Source organism: Nymphalis io, chromosome 10 (assembly GCF_905147045.1).
Source record: "Nymphalis io chromosome 10, ilAglIoxx1.1, whole genome shotgun sequence".
In the NCBI taxonomy this organism is placed as follows: Eukaryota; Metazoa; Arthropoda; class Insecta; order Lepidoptera; family Nymphalidae; genus Nymphalis; species Nymphalis io.
In genome coordinates this window covers 1,251,265-1,271,265 of record NC_065897.1, presented here as the reverse complement: position 1 = coordinate 1,271,265, position 20,001 = coordinate 1,251,265, and the positions used below count along the sequence as shown (strand labels likewise).

Here is a 20,001-nt window from a genome sequence, read left to right as displayed (position 1 = left end):
TTCCCTAATTGAAAACTTCGATCCATTAGTTTCGATTCGATGACAATACAAGTTTATGAGATACTCTTGAAAATTTATATCATAATTGCTTAACATCTCTCATGTATCGATAACAACTTAAATTTACACGCGTACGAACTTAGCTAAACACAATATCAAGATAATACACCCTTATGTTAATTACCCATCATGGCGGTTAAACTGAAGCTTATTAATATCAGCAACAATGATGATGTTAGAAACTGCTAAAAATTACAAAAATATGATAAACTCTATACAGTTACAGTCTATATTGACGAGCCGGTTGGCGTGGTTGGTAGAACACTTGCCTTTCACGCCGAAGGTTGTGGGTTCGATTCCCACCCAGGACAGACATTTGTGTGCATGAACATGTCTATTTGTCCTGAGTCTGGGTGTAATTATCTATATAAGTATGTATTTACAAAAGAAAAGTAGTATATGTAGTATATCAGTTGTCTGGTTTCCATAGCACAAGCTTTGTACAAGCTTAATTTGGGATCAGATGGCCGTGTGTGAAAAATGTCCCAGGATATTATTATTATTATACAGAATTGTACAATTGATATGATTGAGTTGTAGCATTGTTTCCAGAATACTGGTGTTATAACCTCTGAGTTGCTACGTATATACTAAGCACAATATCAAACTAGGCAACTGCCTAAGTCTGTCCAAAAACAGTTGTTAGAGTAAGGTAAACGTGAGCTCGTAAGTCACTAGTGTGGAATAGTTCCATAGAAAGGTCTTTTAAATATCGTTTTGTGTCTGAACAATGTATTCTTATCATAGACCTTTTTTTTAAAAACCACATACATATATATATATATATATATATATATATATATATATATATATATATATATATATATGTGTGTGTGTATGTATAGCGATATGATGTTATATATATGATATATAACATCGCTATCATATTACTACTATGACACTTCAATAATTTTGAGTCTGTAGTAAAAATTGAATCGATGTATTAAAAACTGGGCTAATAATAATGTTCCCAGTTAAAAAATGTAACATAATTCCTTTAATATCATGAGTATGTTACTAAATAAACAATTTCATTATACAAACACCTACTTAGTTTCGATACATTATTTGACTATGTGTGTGTGTCTTCTAAATACAGTATCTAAATAAACTTATTTGTAACTAAGGTATAATTAGATAACAATTATTTTTTATAGAAAAATATTTTTAAATGTCATTTACAATACATACATAATACATATGCACACACAAACACAAAATATGTAGCATACTTTATAATAAAATAAAAACAGTGTTATTGGAACTCTAAATATATCAAGTCCTTTTTCCCGGACTTAGTTTTTCATTAAAAAGCTTTTTTATTACTCGTATCATTCTATCATAAAATAAATATATTTTTTTAATACAATTATTATTAATATAATTTATTTTTGAAGAACCAACAACTAGTTATTAAATCAACATTAATATGTACAAATGGAAATATATCGTATGTCATAAGTAATAAAATATGTAATACTATATTCACATACCTTTATGACTTTTACGATCGCTATACCAACAGCTTCTAACGTAATGAAATAAATTAAGCATCTAACAGTCGCCTTTAAGTCAATGACATTAAATGTCAGAATGGCGTGAGACTTTTTATATGTAAACATGACGCCACCACAGTTCAAAGCAATGTAGATATTGCGGTGTAAAAGCGCGGATAACATCTTTATTGACTAACTACATTAGTTTACGAATTAAAATGATTGAACTTAGTATCATTCATTCATTCATTCATTAAGCTCTAATGGTTTTCGACTTTTTCGATAATAACCGTAATAACTTTGACTTGTATATATATTACTATTAGAGTTTAAAGCGTTTATTGTTGTAGACCATAAGGTCCTGACTTCGAATCCCAGGATCAAGGATCAGGTACGGAGAGAATAAATACCTTCATTACCATTATGAGTATTTGTCATAAGCATGAATAGAAAATTATAGATAAAAGTAATGCAGCAATCATTTACAATATTAACATAGTTTTTTTTTTTTTTTAGTATTACAAGCAATAAAATGCAGTTGCAAAAATATAGGCCGCCATATTTCAATGTATGTATCATATTTCATCTGTATATCATATATACCTACAGCGAGGCGGACACGCCCACAGCTAAATATAGGTCATCTCTTTTCATCCTAACTGCAAAGAATGAAATAGGTAGTACCTAATAAGTGTAAACTGCTTTAAATTAAAGCTTTACTATTATTGGTGGTTATTTTGAATATTTTAATGAGTTTTATTTGAAAGGCCTTTGACTCGCTATCTTTTTTTCACCTCGCACATGAAATAGCAATATCTTTATTTTAATGAATTTGTAATATATTATAAAATAACAATGTACTTTTATAAATATGTTCATTAAAATTGAAAATAAATGAAAACTTTTTTTTTAGTGTACCATAAACAGTTATATAATATTTTGTTTCAAAAATATTTCTCATAAGGAAATGCGGAGCTATTTGTATTTATATTTTACAAAAAATTGTGTATGGGTTTTGAGTATATTATCATATAAACAGCAATATCCATTTTTGTTAACATTTAAATTAAACTAGCTTTTTTCGAAAACTTTAAAAAGTTAATTGCGGTCTATAAAAAAAACTTATCCATAAAAGACAAAACAATCGCCACGAAGTGAATTTCATAAGTCGTTTTGGATATACATATATTATCTGCGTATGAGGTGGAACTTATATATTTATTATAGTTGAGTAAGATTGCAGCGTTCATCTAAAATAAATAAAATAAATCTCAAAAAGTATGCTAGACATAGGCATATTAAATTATCTATGTTAGATTTATCTGAAAATTCATTAGGACGCATAACGTAAACATCTCTTGTAATAATAATAATAATAATGACAGAAAAACCAAACAGTCCCCGGTTTTAAACCAAAATCCTCGAGATTTGCAGCCGTATAAACTTGTCCATAGACTGTCGAGGCAGCTAAATATATATGCATCCAGCTCATTATAGTAACGTTTACGGTATAACCCATCAACCCCATTTTAACTCCTGTATGGCTCACATGCTGACCTAGTAAGTTAGAAGAATGATGTTAATATCCATTATAGTCTATAAACGCACTTATCATAAATGAAAATGGATAATGTATAATATAAGCATTTAAAGCACTAGTAGTAAACATTTTAGCGTAAAACTTCTAGCAATATACTTAGATACAAAAATGGTGCATATCCGAGTCTAGTAGAATTTTTAAATATAAACGAAAGTTAATTGGTTTTGTTTGGTTTATCTTGTAGTAAATTTTATCAAGCATGCCGAGATGGCCCTGTGGTAAGAACGCGTGAATCTTAACCGATGGTCGTGGGTTCAAACCCGGGCAAGCACCACTGAATTTTCATGTGCTTAATTTGTGATTATAATTCATCTCGTGCTTTACGGTGAAGGAAAACATCGTGAGGAAACCTGCATGTGTCTAATTTCACTGAAATTCTGCCACATGTGAATTCTACCAACCCGCATCGGAGCAGCGTGGTGGAATAAGCTCCAAACCTTCTCCTCAAAAAGAGGAGAGGAGGCCTTTAGCCCAGCAGTGGGACATTCACAGGCTGTTACGGATTACGGAAATTTTATCATCGTTTTATTCATAATTGCAATACTTACTATATTACTACTACTTACTACTTTTGTCTTTATTGCTGTTGTGGTTCGAATGATTATTGAGCCAGTGTAATCGCAGGCATGAGGTACACCAACATCTAAGTTAACATTTTGTTGTGATAGTATACTTACAGTTTCCAATGTCTATTGGCTGAGAAAGGGAGATTCTTTTCTCCGCCAATAAACATATTATTACGTTTTCACGTCTGTCTTGTTGAGAAATGTAAAATTAAAAAGAACAGCTGATTCCTATATTTAAATTATTGAGATGAGTATGTTTATTAAAAATAAAAGAACAGCTATTTTGTAAATCAAAAGGCAAACGTGCAAAAACCAGAAGAAAATAGGAAAGTGGAGAAATGAGAAAAACATGCTTTGAAAAAGAATGAATTCCAACATATTTATTCTTCTAGCTACATACTCTGACTTAACAAACAGGTAGAAAACGCTTCGAGCTTCGATATTTAGATATTTTAATAAAATCTTCTTTATAGAATAATCAGTAAATTAACTGTTCAAAACGATTATTATACACGTCTCATACCTTGTTTTTTAAGTAGTTCTATTTTCGAATTTATCATTCATTGAAATTTAACGGTCTTAATCAATGATGAAAAAACGGAGAAATCAGTATTAAGATAATCAGTCTCTAAGCAATGTTTAAAAATAAGTCCGTTCAAACGTTGTATCTATGTAACATATATTGAAGACAAAAAAAAAAATTCAAACGTTGCTGTGGAATTATTGTTATAGTTAATTTTCGGGAGCATTCAACAGAAATCCGGCCAGACAGATGTTTTCGCTGAGTACGTTGCTATTTTTACTAATATAAAATAAAAAATGTAAAAATACTAGATAAATTTAGGAAAGATAATTTAGATTTTCGCGAAGAAAAGATACGCGTGAGTCTCGTAAACTAAATGACACACGAGACGATGGTTTTTGCAAAATTAGTATATCTTACATTTCAATTGAATAATTAATTCGAAGTGACATAGTACATAGAACACTTGAATTTTAACAGAAGACTACGGGTTCAAATCGTGACGAGTAATCAGTATTTTTAATTAATTACATAATCGGTTATAAAGGAAAACTTCGTGAAGAATACAAAATACACACTATGTTTACAGAATATATTTCTTATTTTTCTTATGACAACTTGCAAATAAACAAAAAATAAGCAAGCTTGAATTCTCTTACCAATTTGACGGTAATGAATTGTAATATCAAAATCAAATACACCTTTTCTAGTTCCAATTAATTAATCAAAACATGAACTATTGAGCTTCAAATTATTGTTACAAAATAGTTGAAAGCATTCACTTCAACGTTGAGTTGTTGGTAATTATGCGAACTCGGTAGAATGCAGTGTGTTTTAGAATACATTAACTGTTAGCAAATAAACTGTTATCGGTATTCAGGAGCGAAACGAAGCGCATAGTTACTCCATTGTGTTACTTTCCTGACTTAGTTCAGTGTTTAGATCGTCTCATTGTTATTGAAGTGAGATCTAAAATTTAAATAGTCCAAGTCTTTTTTTATTCAGTCTAGAAATTGTCAAAGTAAAAAGTCAAAGTTTTCGTTGAATTGTAGTTAGGTCACACTAAATATATTCTTCAATCACTTAGAAGTGGAGCGTGCAATTTATCTGATATTGTAATAATCAACAATTGATTCAAAATTAAATACTATTCAAGTAGACTCTTATGAGCACCTTGGATTGTCATTTAACAATATTAAATTTAAATACTACCTATTCAGTAACTAGTTAATTTTAAAGGACTAAATTGTATATATATTACCCAACGAAATTATTATAACCTGTTTGAAAATCAAATCACCGAATAGATGTTTTTTTTGTCATCTGTATAATCTATCGCCTATATCCATTGTCATCCCGTATCCAGCGCCGCGCATTCGCATCGAAGAACTTGAGACGTACTCACGAGAAAAACAACAATTAAATTTGAAACTTTTTCTTTCCGTCCACTCGTATTTCTTCCTCCATGTTGATTTTCGTTCAAAACTCATGTCATTCACAACCTGTCTATTGTTAGAGCCAAGAAAATCGCTGGCATCTGGCTAGCATCGAATCAGACCACAAACACCAAGTCACTTGATAGAGTCTACATTACAATATATATATATATATATTATACAACAAGTTTGTCAAATAAAAAAACAAGGTCAATTTTAAGGTCATATTAATCACTAGAAAATGCTAACGTCTTCCCAATTTTCTCTCTTTATTAAGGAAAATAAACAACACTATACATTATTGTAACGTACATTGTCTTTACATTTAGTCATACAAAAAACAAGTATATTCGAAGATGCTTAATATCTTACGTAAGGCTTTATACTTACGTATGTGATACGTAATTCGTATCTAAGGAAAAGTTAAAGGTTTTTTTTAAACAAAATATTAATAAGACTCGTAAAAAACAAAAAATCAACTCGAAACCAATTCAGGACAACCAACAACCGTCTATCGCAATGGTTTACGAGCCGCCTAGCTATATCAAAGTCATATGTACGAAACTTGTTGGGCTATAATGTCGTCCCAATAAACGTACCGCTCGTGTTAGGTGTGATAATAGGAATAATATATAATAATAATTTCTTAAAAACGGACATTGATAGTAATTTTTTAACCAAAAACAAACTAATTAATTATTATAATAATTACAAAATAACCGCTATAATAACATTATAATAAATTATATTAATAACTTTTATAATTTTATTTATTATATGCTAAATATTTTCTCAAGATTTAAATGCTTTATTCAAAAACAAATAAGGTTATATTATAACTAAGATTATATATAATAAAATATTATTGTCCTCTTCTTATATGTAGAATTTCCACTTCTTTCGAAAGATGGAAACTTATTATACACAATGGGTTATTTATATAATCTGTGTTAAAGATAAATAGGAATAAATAGTTATTTAAAGTTGTTGATTTTTATTTGTATACTCAGTTATTTTTTTTCTTTACAGATGAACCGGGCAATACAGGTGAAACCGGCGGACAGTGAAAATAGAGGAGGTAAATATTTACTTTATATTTACATTAAATATATAAATTATATTGAATAAGCATTTTAATTGACAGTAATATTTTATAATACTAAAAAAAACATTTTATTATTGTTCTATGTTTCATATACACGATATCCTGACTGCTTCATACAACTCACACATCTGCAAAAACTAATTTATTTAATAATTAATTATAATATTTATGTAACACAATTAATGTAATCTTCATACGTACACTCTCATAATTAAATTATTTAATTTAAAATAACTCATATGATATGATTATTTCGTTACTGATGTTTACTTAACGTGTTTTTTTAGTTACATTTTATACGAAAACTTAACCAATTGTTCCCCTCAGTAATAGAACACGTCTACCCTCTTGAAATAAAGGGGCCAAATCCACTCGACCTGAGCGGAAAATCTTTGGTAACTTAAGTAAAAATTTCATAACAATTTATTGGGGCCTCAAGTGCCCAACGTGACCGTTGACTGGTTAAATATTGATATTGCTTCCAATTCACAAATCAAATTATATTACGCTGGGTTATTTTTGAAAATGTCGACAAATGACGAAGGTTGGAACTTTCTATATATATTGTTTGGATTCGACGACATTAATATTAAACAGAGTTTTAAATTTCACTACTTATTAATCATAAAAGATTTGCTTATTTTTTAAAGACAACTAAAAAATATTAAATTATTATTTGTGATATTATAATCATAATGACGAAAACAAAAAGTTTTAAATTTTTAAACACTGAAATATAAAAAGATTAATCGATTTGAAATCGACCATCAAATCTGAATAAAGAACTAACCAATGTCAACCTAAAAAAATAATAATGATAAAATGATTAATGATATTATTATTAATATTTAAAAATATATATTATTTTTAAAACACAACTATTTCTATCTCAAGCCCACCCTAGTTTCTATATAAGTTAATAATTCGTGACCATCATCAAATGGATCCCAAAGTTAACCCCTAAGGAAATTATTGAAACTTAACCATGGAACATCTCAGTGAGGGGACGGAGCTTTTGAAATTACGGCTAATATCGATTTTATTTAAACATATTAAAATCGTGTGGCACTACACGTTATGTAATGATTTAAATTGTAATCTGCACACATAAATATATGTTGATATGTATATATGTTTGAGATTAATAGACTTCGAAATTTGACTGATCAAGAGTAAGAAAGTTACCATAGTTGGACATAGTTTTCATAGTACCCCCTTTGGCTAACTTTGTGGTAGGACATTTTACAAGCTTTTCTAGATAAGTACCATCCACTCATCACAAATTCTACCGCCAAATACTTATAATTGTTATGTTTCGGTTTGCAGGTACAAGGTAGTGCATTGATATAAAAAAATAGTTAATATTTCTTACGACGTCACTGTGATTTTCCAATCATGATTAATAAATTAAAAATAAAAACCTCGCCACTAGATGGCGCTGCAGCGCAATAACTTCTATACCGTTCAAACGATTCCCATATCAATTGGTATTGTATGTATTTAAGCACGGAGAACATTTAAGCGTGAGTCATATCGAATAAAAGTTTACAAATAAATATTAACATTGAAACGCATGGCAGTCAGTTACATAGTAATCTTTGTTGTTATACCCTTTTGAATCAAATGTAAAGCTACTACGTTTGTGATGTATATTCTACCGAGAAGAACCCTTTTAATTACAGTTCAAATAAAATTAAATTTATGCATTTCCTATATAAATTTTGTCAAAATTAAAAAAGTAAAGATTTAAGTTTTTTTTTTGTAATTTAAAATAATATAACAATTAAATTCCAGAAGGCTATATAGGCGATTGTCTCCAGCTTCTTTCACGTATTTTATTGATTATTCATTTGAACTTCGCCACCCTCACTCGGCCTTGTTTCCAATTGAATTTCCAAAAACCCTTTCTAACTAAGATTGCTACTGTTGAAGGAAAAATAGAATAGCTAACAAATTTTAAATCTAACGTCTTTATAATTCTACAAATTCGAGTTATTATTTAACTCTATTACATTTAACAAATTTCTCATTGGTTATTTCAGAATTCCTCTGTTATAAATTATTTATAAAGATAACAAACCGTAAAATAATAAAAAATATTACAGCCTGTTACTTTAGTTTAATATAAGTTATTCTTATATTTATTTCATATGTAAAAAGCTAAGATAATTTCCGAACAAATTTCAATGTGAGTAATCAAAATTATTCACACTTACTCGTAGTATTTTATTAAGCAACAGGTATTTTACAAGATTCATAAAACTGGAGTTATGTTTACGAACGAAGCTAATCGCGTGACTGTAGCAATTATTTCGACACCTCATCTAGTAAAATTATCGCGGTTACCATATTTTGGGCGATACTGTATCGCGTAACATTCATTACGCCACACCTAAGCATTGTTATTTAATATATTTTATTAATATAATAAAAGTTGACGTAGGTTTGATGTTTATTTTATATGTGGTGGTAGGGTTTTGTGCGAACTGGTGTGGTACCACCCATTCTTTAAATATTCTACCGCCAAACAGCAATAAGAAGGGTAAGTGAGTCAGTCTAACTACAGACTCAAGGAACATAACATTAGTTTGCAATGTTGGTGGCACATTGGCGATGTAAGTAATGGTAATTATTTCTTACAGTGCCAATGGTCTATGGACGATGGAGACCACATACCTGGTACCTATTTTATATAAAAAAAAGATTCGCATATTCTTTCCACTGAATCTTATATCGTAACAATATCGATGTTTATTATTTCTGTTCCGGATTATATTTCCGGAAAATCAATGTCCCATCAGTATTGATAGTCAATTTACGTGTCACAAAAAGAAATCAAGCCCTCAAACCAAACGGCTGACACGACAAATCGCCCTCTTCAACTTGTAATGGCCCTTCACCCAATCCAATCATCGACTGGTGTTACACGCACGGCCCATCATCTGCGTCAGACCGACAACGCTATATAATTCATACCGCATCGATAGTTACGTGCGTACATCACTAAAAGGCTTTTGATGAGTCGAATTTAATTATTGGCCGGCCTTCCGTGGCTTCGTTGATGGAAAATTTTGGCGAAAATTTTTGTACAGCCTCGCCCTATTTTTATTGAAAATAGATAGCTATATAGACTAGTTTCTGCTCGGTCCATTTATTTCAGAGTATTTTATGTACACATTTTGCTGCGTCCCCATCACGATCGACGCTTTAATATTCTCAAATAACGCATTCGCCTGAACCCGTGTACGAATTTAGGCTGTTCGTATATCTTGATAGAAGCCTACACTTGTGCCTGTGGGTAAAATTTTATCCCTTTGTTACACTTTGCATCAGAAATTATATTTGTTCTTTTGGTATGTTTTTTTTATTATTATTAAAATTTGTTGGTAATTTCTGTCATAATCCATTATCTTAAGTATTTACAACCAGATACAGACCAGCCATATGATAAGACGCTCGATGCATGAGGAACTCTTGAATCTAGTACCTGCATCTTAACAGAATCGCTTATGACCCTAACCGACTGGCAGAGAATTCGTTAATATTTCACATTTGAGCAAATGCCTTCGATAAGAACATAGCAAATGTAGTTACAGGCACAAAGGACATTTTAGTTCTCAAGGCGGGCAGCGTATGTTTCCTTTATACTAACCATTAGCATACATTTGCTAAAAGTTTTCTGCGATTTCGTGTACCTACGTAAACTACTCATTTGACGCTATTAGTAAACATTATTTACTTTCTTTCTTTTCTTTTAATAGGATTTTCTATCTATTTTCAATTGGATATTTAACTGTTCAAAATATGCAAGACGAAATAACTACAGACACATATGTGTGCGTGCCCATATATATGAACACATTACACAGCAATCAGGCATCGTTAAAAATTCTAAACACAACTGTATCTAACTAATCGACATATTTGGAAGTGATATTTCAAAATATGAATTTTCAAAAATCGAACTTGATTCTATACCTTAAAATAGGGAATTAAAATTTTTATTAAAAACAAGATTTTTTTATAGTATAATTGAAAAAATAACTGTAAAAATCCTATCAAATGATTCATTAAACATATTTTTTTACTAACAGAGTCGTAATATTTTCACACGAACTCACATTCGTAGGAAAATAATTCAATTCTTCACCTCCGTTTACACGGTAAATATAACTAATTGATGTTAGCACTCATTACAATTGGTTTGTAAATATAAACACGGCACGCGACACCAAAATTCTTTCGTGGATATATTTTTTTCTCAACTTTTATTTGCTTTAGAGTTGCGAGTATACGCTGGTATTTGATTGAATATATTTTTTAAGTTAAATGGTTTGACTTTATTAAAGTCAAACCATTTATCAACCAGTGTCATGGTGTGAATGTCATGTGAGTGTAATAATTTTAATGGTATGAACTTTATAACTGATACTATTATTGCATCTGTAATATACCTTATAAGTGATACAGAATTAATAAATAATAAAAAATGATATCGTACGTAACGTCGGTTTGTTGCCTAAAACTTTACAAGTTACAAATGGCCCCAGCTTCTTCCATTTGACATTGATATTAGGAGCTTGAACCCAGAACCTCCGGATCTGTGGCAGCACTTAACTACTAAGGTTACGTATTAAGAAAAAAATCGCAGTCAATTGAATAAAACAGATTACCGAATTTGTTTTATTTATTGGGCAACTAACAAGTACAGCAAACTTTAATGAATTCTCTATTCAAAGACCGCTCTGCTAAACTCGGTTACCAGATTTTACCGCCTCCTTCGTATTCAACCACCAAACATTAATTTGGCAACTAATCTTCACACCAAACAATGTGTGCAAGTGTGTGCAAAGCGCACCGTTTAGCGCTGAGCAAGAATTTACAATAATATTGCCACGCTCCGGAGGCATTCCGAATGAGTGAGTCAAGTTAGATGAAAAACACCCTAGAAATTATGTTTATTCAAGTGAATATAATTCAAATTAATTTTATGATTTTTTTTTTGTAATTTAGTAGCATTTTCATCGCGTATCGCCCTGATTACCTGATTTACCGTGGAGTACCGGCTTAGAATAGTACTCCCCCAATCTCATCCCGTGGGTGTCGTAAGAGGCGACTGAGGGACGGGGAAAAGGGGGGATGGGCAGCAGCGTCCCCCCTCCCATAAACATCTTACCCCCTACTGCGCTCGCCAACACGCCTGCCCAGCGCGGCGAGTATGGGCAAACCCCTCCCTTAATGGCAGATGCGCCCAAAAAAAGGCCCCCAGTTACCGGCAAGCCCGCTAGGCCCGACCAAGGTAGCGGTCGCGGTATCGGCAGGGCAGGGGGTGCTAAGAATCACCGGTTCACGGCAGGCTACCGTATAAAACGACTGAAAATGGCAACGTATAATGGACGCTCGATGAGGCTGGACCATCACCTCGCCGAATTAGAAGTAGAGTTAAGTCATATAAACTGGCATATACTGGGGTTATCTGAAGTCCGAAGACAGGGGGAGGACACGATAACTCTAGAGTCCGGTAACTTACTCTACTTCCGCGAAGGTGATAACCTCTCCCAGGGTGGTGTCGGTTTTCTTGTCAAAAAGGATCTCATTAGCAGCATTGTGGAAATCAGTAGTGTGTCGAATCGGGTAGCGTACCTTGTCCTAAAACTTTCCGACAGGTACTCCCTGAAGGTTGTACAGGTATATGCGCCAACTTCGACATACTCTGATGATGTGGTCGAAGCGATGTACGAGGACATCGCAAAGGCCCTCAACGACACCTCGAGGGCCCACTACAATGTTGTTATGGGAGACTTTAATGCTAAAGTGGGAGTACAAGATAGCGGTGAATCGAAAGTCGGACCTTACGGCTTGGGCTGCAGAAATCACAGGGGGCAAATGCTGGTAAACTTTCTCGAAGCGCAGGGGCTTTTTTTGATGAATTCTTTCTTTCAAAAGAAGCCTCAGAGGAGGTGGACCTGGCGAAGCCCCGATAACGTGACAAGGAACGAGATAGACTTTATCATCTCGAATAAAAGGCACATATTTAGAGATGTTTCAGTGATCAACAGGTTTAATACCGGAAGTGATCACCGCTTGGTTCGAGGCACTCTAAATATCAACTTAAAAGCCGAAAGATCGAGAATGATGAGGTCTACTCTCCGACCTACCATGCTCCAAGCTGCTCAAGGCTCCGAAAAGTTCCAAATGGAACTTCAAAATCAATTCACCGCGTTGGAAACCATAAGCAGCATTGATGAGAGAACCGACACGCTGGTCAAAATACTGCAAAACACATCCCGCAAGTGTTTTCCGCCACAGAGAAGAGACAACGCACCAAAACTCTCTGCTGAGACACTCGAGCTCATGAGAAAACGACGAGAACTACCATCGTTTTTGTCAGATAAGGCCTTAAACCGAACAATAAAAACGCTGACGCGACGCGATCTCCGACGCTCCAATACCCGTGCCATCAAGGCTGCGATTGAGCAAAATCGGGGATCGAAAGTGTTCGCTCGCAAGTTTGGGAGGCCGCGTCTGACAAAACTTAAAACTGAAAATGGTGGGGTCGTTACCTCTAGGCCTGAGATTATCGGAGAAGTAGAGAGGTTTTATGGGCAGTTGTTCTCTTCAAGATCGGATAAACCCGTGGGAATCAGTATTGATGACCAGCGCGCCCCTCTTATGCGCCATTACTCCGAGGAGCTCCCGGTCGTTGACCAAGGAGAGATTAGGGCGGCTCTAGAACAGCTTAAAAACAACAAAGCTCCGGGAGATGACGGAATCACAACAGAGTTGCTTAAGGCAGGCGGGACTCCGGTCCTGAAAGAGCTAGCAAGCCTCTTTAATTCCGTCATCCAACATGGCAAGACCCCGGAAACGTGGAGCGGGAGTGAGGTGGTACTGTTTTTCAAGAAAGGTGATAAAACCCTCTTGAAAAACTACAGACCAATCTCCCTCCTGAGTCACGTGTATAAGCTGTTCTCAAGAGTCGTCACGAACCGTCTCGCCAGACGACTTGACGAGTTCCAGCCCCCAGAGCAAGCCGGCTTTCGATCAGGCTACAGCACCGTGGACCACATCCATACTGTTCGGCAGATTGTGCAGAAGACCGAAGAGTACAATCAGCCGCTGTGTATGGCATTTGTGGACTACGAGAAAGCCTTCGACTCCATCGAAACCTGGGCAGTGCTCGACTCATTGCAGAGATGTCATATCGATTGGAGATATATCGAGGTACTGAGATGTCTGTACAACGCCGCTACAATGACTGTCCACATCCAGGACTGTAAGACGAAGGCGATCCAACTGCGCAGAGGGGTGAGACAGGGGGATGTAATATCCCCGAAACTGTTCACCAACGCGTTGGAAGACGTTTTCAAAACGCTGGATTGGACTAGGTATGGAGTCAATGTAAACGGCGAGTACATCTCACACCTTCGATTTGCCGACGATATCGTCATCATAGCAGAGTCGCTGGAACAACTCACCGAAATGCTGCGTAGCCTAGGCGAGTCTTCCCGGTGTGTCGGTCTCGGTATGAACTTGGAAAAGACCAAGGTCATGTTCAATAGGCATGTCGTGCCGGGACCGATATACGTCGAGGGGAAACCTCTCGAAGTTGTTAGTGAATATACCTACCTAGGACAGATAATACAAGTCGGTAGGAACAACTTCGAGAAGGAAGCCGATCGAAGAATTCGCTTGGGATGGGCAGCATTTGGCAACCTTCGTCAAGTCCTCAAGTCGTCTATACCGCAATGTTTGAAGACGAAAGTCTTCAACCAATGCGTCTTACCTGCCATGACATACGGTGCCGAAACGTGGACACTAACTGCGGGACTAGTCCACAAATTCAAAGTCGCTCAGCGTGCTATGGAGCGAGCTATGCTCGGAGTATCTTTGAAGGATAAGATCAGAAATGAGATTATCCGGAAAAGAACCGGAGTCACCGACATAGCTTGCAAAATTAGCAGGCTGAAGTGGCAGTGGGCTGGTCACGTATGTCGTAGGACCGATGGCCGTTGGAGCAGACGAGTCCTAGAGTGGAGACCGCGAATCGGCAAGCGCAGCGTAGGGCGCCCTCCAGCCAGGTGGACCGACGACCTTAAGAAGGTGGCGGGCACCAACTGGATGCGGAAGGCGGAGGACAGGGAGCTTTGGCGCACCTTGGGAGAGGCCTATGTTCAGCAGTGGACAACGATTGGCTGTTGATTGATTGATCGCCCTGATTTCGAATCGATGATTGTAAATTTCCAGGTCGGATTGTATGTTTCAATAAAAAAATTATGGTGCAAAAGTTATATTTCTATTACGTGTAATATAAGCGCTTTTTACATGAACATTAATGGTCCAGGTGATATTTTTTTAATAGCGATCGTGTTATTGTTTAAATTGCACGGCATTCTACCATATGTATATGCTATAAACCTCATTCTTAACAGGAGATAATATTGATCAACAGCAGCAGCTGTTTACAAGCTAATACTATCAACACCCAACATACATATATTTAATATGCCTTATAATCAGGCATGTTGGTTATTGAAATTTGATAAACATTCTTGAAACTCATAGCTTAAGTTTCAAAGTTATAGAATGTCGTAAACATTGCTAGTAGGTGTATTGAGACGGGAAGGAAACATCGGTCGACACTAGGAAGTTAGTATCCGAATTGAACTTGGACCATTTATTGATGAAAATTAAATGTATTGCTTAGAATATATTCTTAAATATATTTTTTAAAGTAAGATCTTATCTTTTATTAAATTCACAATTTTGTGTTATTAGACTGGTGCTTATGCTCAAAAAACACATTAAAATCATCTTTCAAACGGCCAATATATTATATGCATGATGAATTTCTTTGTTTTCTTATCTTTATTCAATCTAGTTAGTTTTTATTCAAAATTGGACAACTCTTGAGGTATACACTATTCAATAAATAAAGTATTATCAAAATTGGTTCTAAGTGAGCACGTAATGCCATAAAAGCAAAAAGAGATTACCCCGCCGCCTTTTTTAGAATTGGCTTAATAATATGTTTAGTAGATTCTTATAAATAAGTGATTTCTGTTAATAGTAATATATCATTCACTTTATTTATAAAATTTCGTTTTAAGGGAATGATTTTAATTTCGAATTGTAGTGCAACGATATGTAACGCTTAATTGAAACACTTATGACGCGATAATTGTTCACAATGATGTGGTCTGAGTAACAATAGGCGCTTTAAATTTTACAAGCTTTTATTTAACATTTAAGCGAATCTTGTTTTTATATGCGTGAATTTATAATCGCTTTACTTAACCGATTGTACTGAAATTTTGTTAACACATTTCGTTTTTACCGTTAAAGAACAACTTCACTTATAAAGTGTGATTTTCTCATTAACTTATTTATAATTCAAACGTGGAGACATAAAAAAAAGTTGAGTACGAGACGTAACGTATTAATGTGAGTGAGGCTCGCTAGGTAATACACTTTATTTTAAAAATACATTTTGGAAGGTTTTAAATAATGTAACGCGTGCAAAGTGAAGATGTGCCTTATATGTTATGGAAGCTAAACCGAATGTTAACACTCAGGATCTGTCACGTAGCTAACAATGATATATTACCGTTTGAATGGTTAGTCACTGCGAATTTTTATTAACACCAACGTAGTGAACAATAATAAAATCTGGCTTAGCAAATTTTATAATGTATAAAACTGCTAGGAATGTTATTAAATATCGAAAGTATATTACTAAAATTACCATTTGAAAGTTAGCAATATTTACAGTTTATTAACTATTTCAATATAAAGGGAAATAAATACTAACAAACTAATACAAATAGCCGAGACGATTGTACATTGAGAGCTAAGCCGTAACAGTTCAGTGGTTCAGAACACGGGAATCCTTACCGAAGATTGCAGGTTCAAAAAGCAATCGCTTAGTTTTTATATACTTAATTTGACTTTAATTTGAGTTTATAATTCATCTTCTTTTCGAAATGAAAACATCGAGAGGAAACATACATGTGTTGGATCAAATTGTACCACATGTGTATCCACTGACCGGCATTGGAATGGTGGAATAAAATCCAAATGGTCTCATAAATGAGATGAGATATTAGACTAGCGGGCCAATTACTTTATGGGTATGGCTTTAATTATTTTAAATACAATAATGTAAGATCGTTTTCTTTCTAAATTTTTACGACATTAAATAGGTTTATACATTTCTTGTTCGAAGTGTGAAAGTGGTTGGCACGTATTGAAACAGGATAGGAAGCGAATTACTGTGGTTGCGACACGGAAGTGGGCGGTGCGGTTGGCAAGACCATGTTCCTCTGGGACAACGTAATATAAACGTGGATTTTATTCATTGATAAAACTTTGAATAATACTGATGTATGTATTCTATATTCTAGATGCCTGTAAATGCTCCTTCGGATTATATCTATTAAAACCTTTGAAAATAATGCGAACAACACACAAACCCAATTTAAATATGGTCCTTAAATAATGTTATTTATAAATTTTTAAATCAATACTATAAGAATTTTATAAAGCAATACTTAATAAACAATTTCAAAATCTTAGTCATAAGAAATAAAATTGGAGCCTAACGGTCTTAGTTATAAATGCTGTTGTTGTTAGGTTAAACACTGATTTATCTCCTTTTATCATTATTGATTATTGATATACGAGAAGAAGACAGCATTTTTCAACAGGTAGGCAATGTTTAAAAAAATAACTTGAAAGTATAAATAGTACGAGTAGTTGCTTTAACAAAAACAATTTTTTTTTAAGAATAGGAAGGCGGACGAGCATATGGGCCACCTGATGGTAAGTGGTCACCAAACGCCCTTAGACAAGGGCATTGTAAGAAATGTCAACCATCGCCTACATAGCCAATGCGCCACCAACCTTGGGAACTAAGATGTTATAACCCTTGTTACTGTAATTACACTGGCTCACTCACCCTTCAAACCGGAACACAACAATAACAAGTACTGCTGTTTTGCGGTAATATCTGATGAGTGGGTGGTACCTACCCAGACGAGCTTGCTTAAAGCCCTACCACCAGTTTTACAATTTTCGACTTACGTTTATTTAAAATAGGCATTTCGATAACCTTCTCCTTAAAAGGGAGAGGAGGCCTTAGCCCAGCAGTGGGACATTAACAGGCTGTTACTGTACTGTACTGTATGAATTTATCAAGCATTAGCCGCTTGAAATATTATGTCTTTATCAAACTAATATAATAAATAAATATTAATTGAAATTCGAAATCATAATTTGGGACTCAAATAACCATCGAGGCCAAATAACTAAGATGAAAGAAATTACAATTCGACTAACGTCGTGAATATCATTAAAATACTAGAAGAAGGAAGGCGTGTTCCTGAAGATATTCAACGCGAATAAAGAAAGGGTATTGAATAAGAAAATCGCACTAACGTTACTTCAATGTGATCGTGACCTAATCGCCTCTGTGCCAACTCCGTATTCAACTAGGCATGGTTATTAAATAGCTGCAAGCCATCACCATCTGCACGTACAACTAAGATAGTAGCGGGAAGAGTCAAATTTCTGGATGCCATATTGACAGCTATTATCCTACTAACAGGGACCAGTTTAGCGTACTATATTTACGCATATTGTTACAGCTTTTCCGAGAATGTTGAGCCATTATTGCCTTGCTAAATAGTTATTTAAATTCAACACTTGATCTTAATGAATATTGGTACTGAATTGGGTGCCAGGGATTTTGAATAACATTTGGTCTGTATTCAAATATGATACTTACATACATTATATTAGATTATAAATTAAATAAATAATTTTTAATTAAATATATTATATATTAAAGTAAAGAAATACATAAGACATTAGTGGTGTCTATGTATTGATGAAAATAAAAAAGTAAATTATGAAAATTATTAGGATGATAATCATACTTCACACGTGTTGCCACAATCGCTTAGGCCTTATATAGGAATATTGTCACAAAACCATTGCGAATGATCACATAAATTAATTTAGAACCGCTATAAGAAATAAAAATAATTTTCGTAAACCATTTTCGCAAATTGATTCTTTAAAAACCAGAAAGATTCACACGTGTAAATCCCTCTATTTAAATTTAACATAATATTTTGTGTTCGTTTTTATTCAATAAAAAACCATTAAAATTCTAACCCTTTTTTCCAATAATATAATATGTAGTTCAAATAAGGCCTTCTTTGAACTTTACAAAAAAAGGGATCGTTTAATCAATCAGATCCTCTTTGAAGCTAATTACTGAATGGAATGTAAACATCAAATTGGGGTATGATCAATCATTTCAACGGAATGAAATTGATTGAGATCCGACTGTATATTTTTTATATACGTACCAGAAAAAAATAGAAAAATGGTCATAAATGGATCTTTATATAAAATACAAGCGTATCTCCTGTGGAGATTTCTTCTAGCATACTAAAGGAGTTAAAAAAAGATAAAGACAGATTAATAAGAGATAGATACGTATAAAATCTAATTGAAAATGTACAGTGAAAATCAGATATATTATATACTATATTGCAAACAATTACATTACTGATATCCTAAATAAAACAAAAGCCTCTTGCTTCAATGCAAACTGACATAATTCCATCTGACCATATGTCATATGTCAGGTGACACATACACTTCACGATTACCTATAACGTGGAAATACAAATTATTTACATAAAATTTAATGGTCGACACTCGGTTAAAACGCACGCGTTTCAGCCTGGGTCATCGCGTCTCCAAGAATATGAAAATAATTACCTTAATAATTGAATATAATAAATGCGTCCGCCGATTTAAGCTTAACAGAATCTATTCTGATCTTCTATACTTTGACGTAACGTAATTTTTTTTAATATTTAAATATCAAAAAAAACAAAATCTAATGACTTGATTATTTATAAAAAAATCCAAAATTATGAGCATCATACGTGTGACGTAACCAGATATTATTATACACGGAATATTTTTAAACTTTAACGTTTACAACAGTAATTACCGAAGGACTTTTAAGTGGTACGTAATGACACGAAGCACGCAATAAAGAAATAGTTGTCGTTACAAAATCATTTGTATTGATGGGCTTTGATTTATTCATATTTCGTTGTTATGAATATCGTATCGATTTAAAGCGGACGTGGGATGTTCAGGCACTAATGTATAAATGATTATTTAAATCATATC

The 20,001-nt window shown here is 33.7% G+C and overlaps 1 protein-coding gene across 1 annotated transcript in view; it reads left to right on the top strand.

The window, feature by feature from the left end:
• Positions 1-20,001, top strand: part of LOC126771194 (CUGBP Elav-like family member 4) — a 544,666-nt gene that overhangs the window by 501,580 nt on the left and 23,085 nt on the right. The window contains exon 4 of the mRNA XM_050490949.1: positions 6,711-6,759. Within this exon, the coding sequence (XP_050346906.1) occupies positions 6,711-6,759 (49 nt within the window). The remainder of the gene's footprint in view (positions 1-6,710; positions 6,760-20,001) is intronic.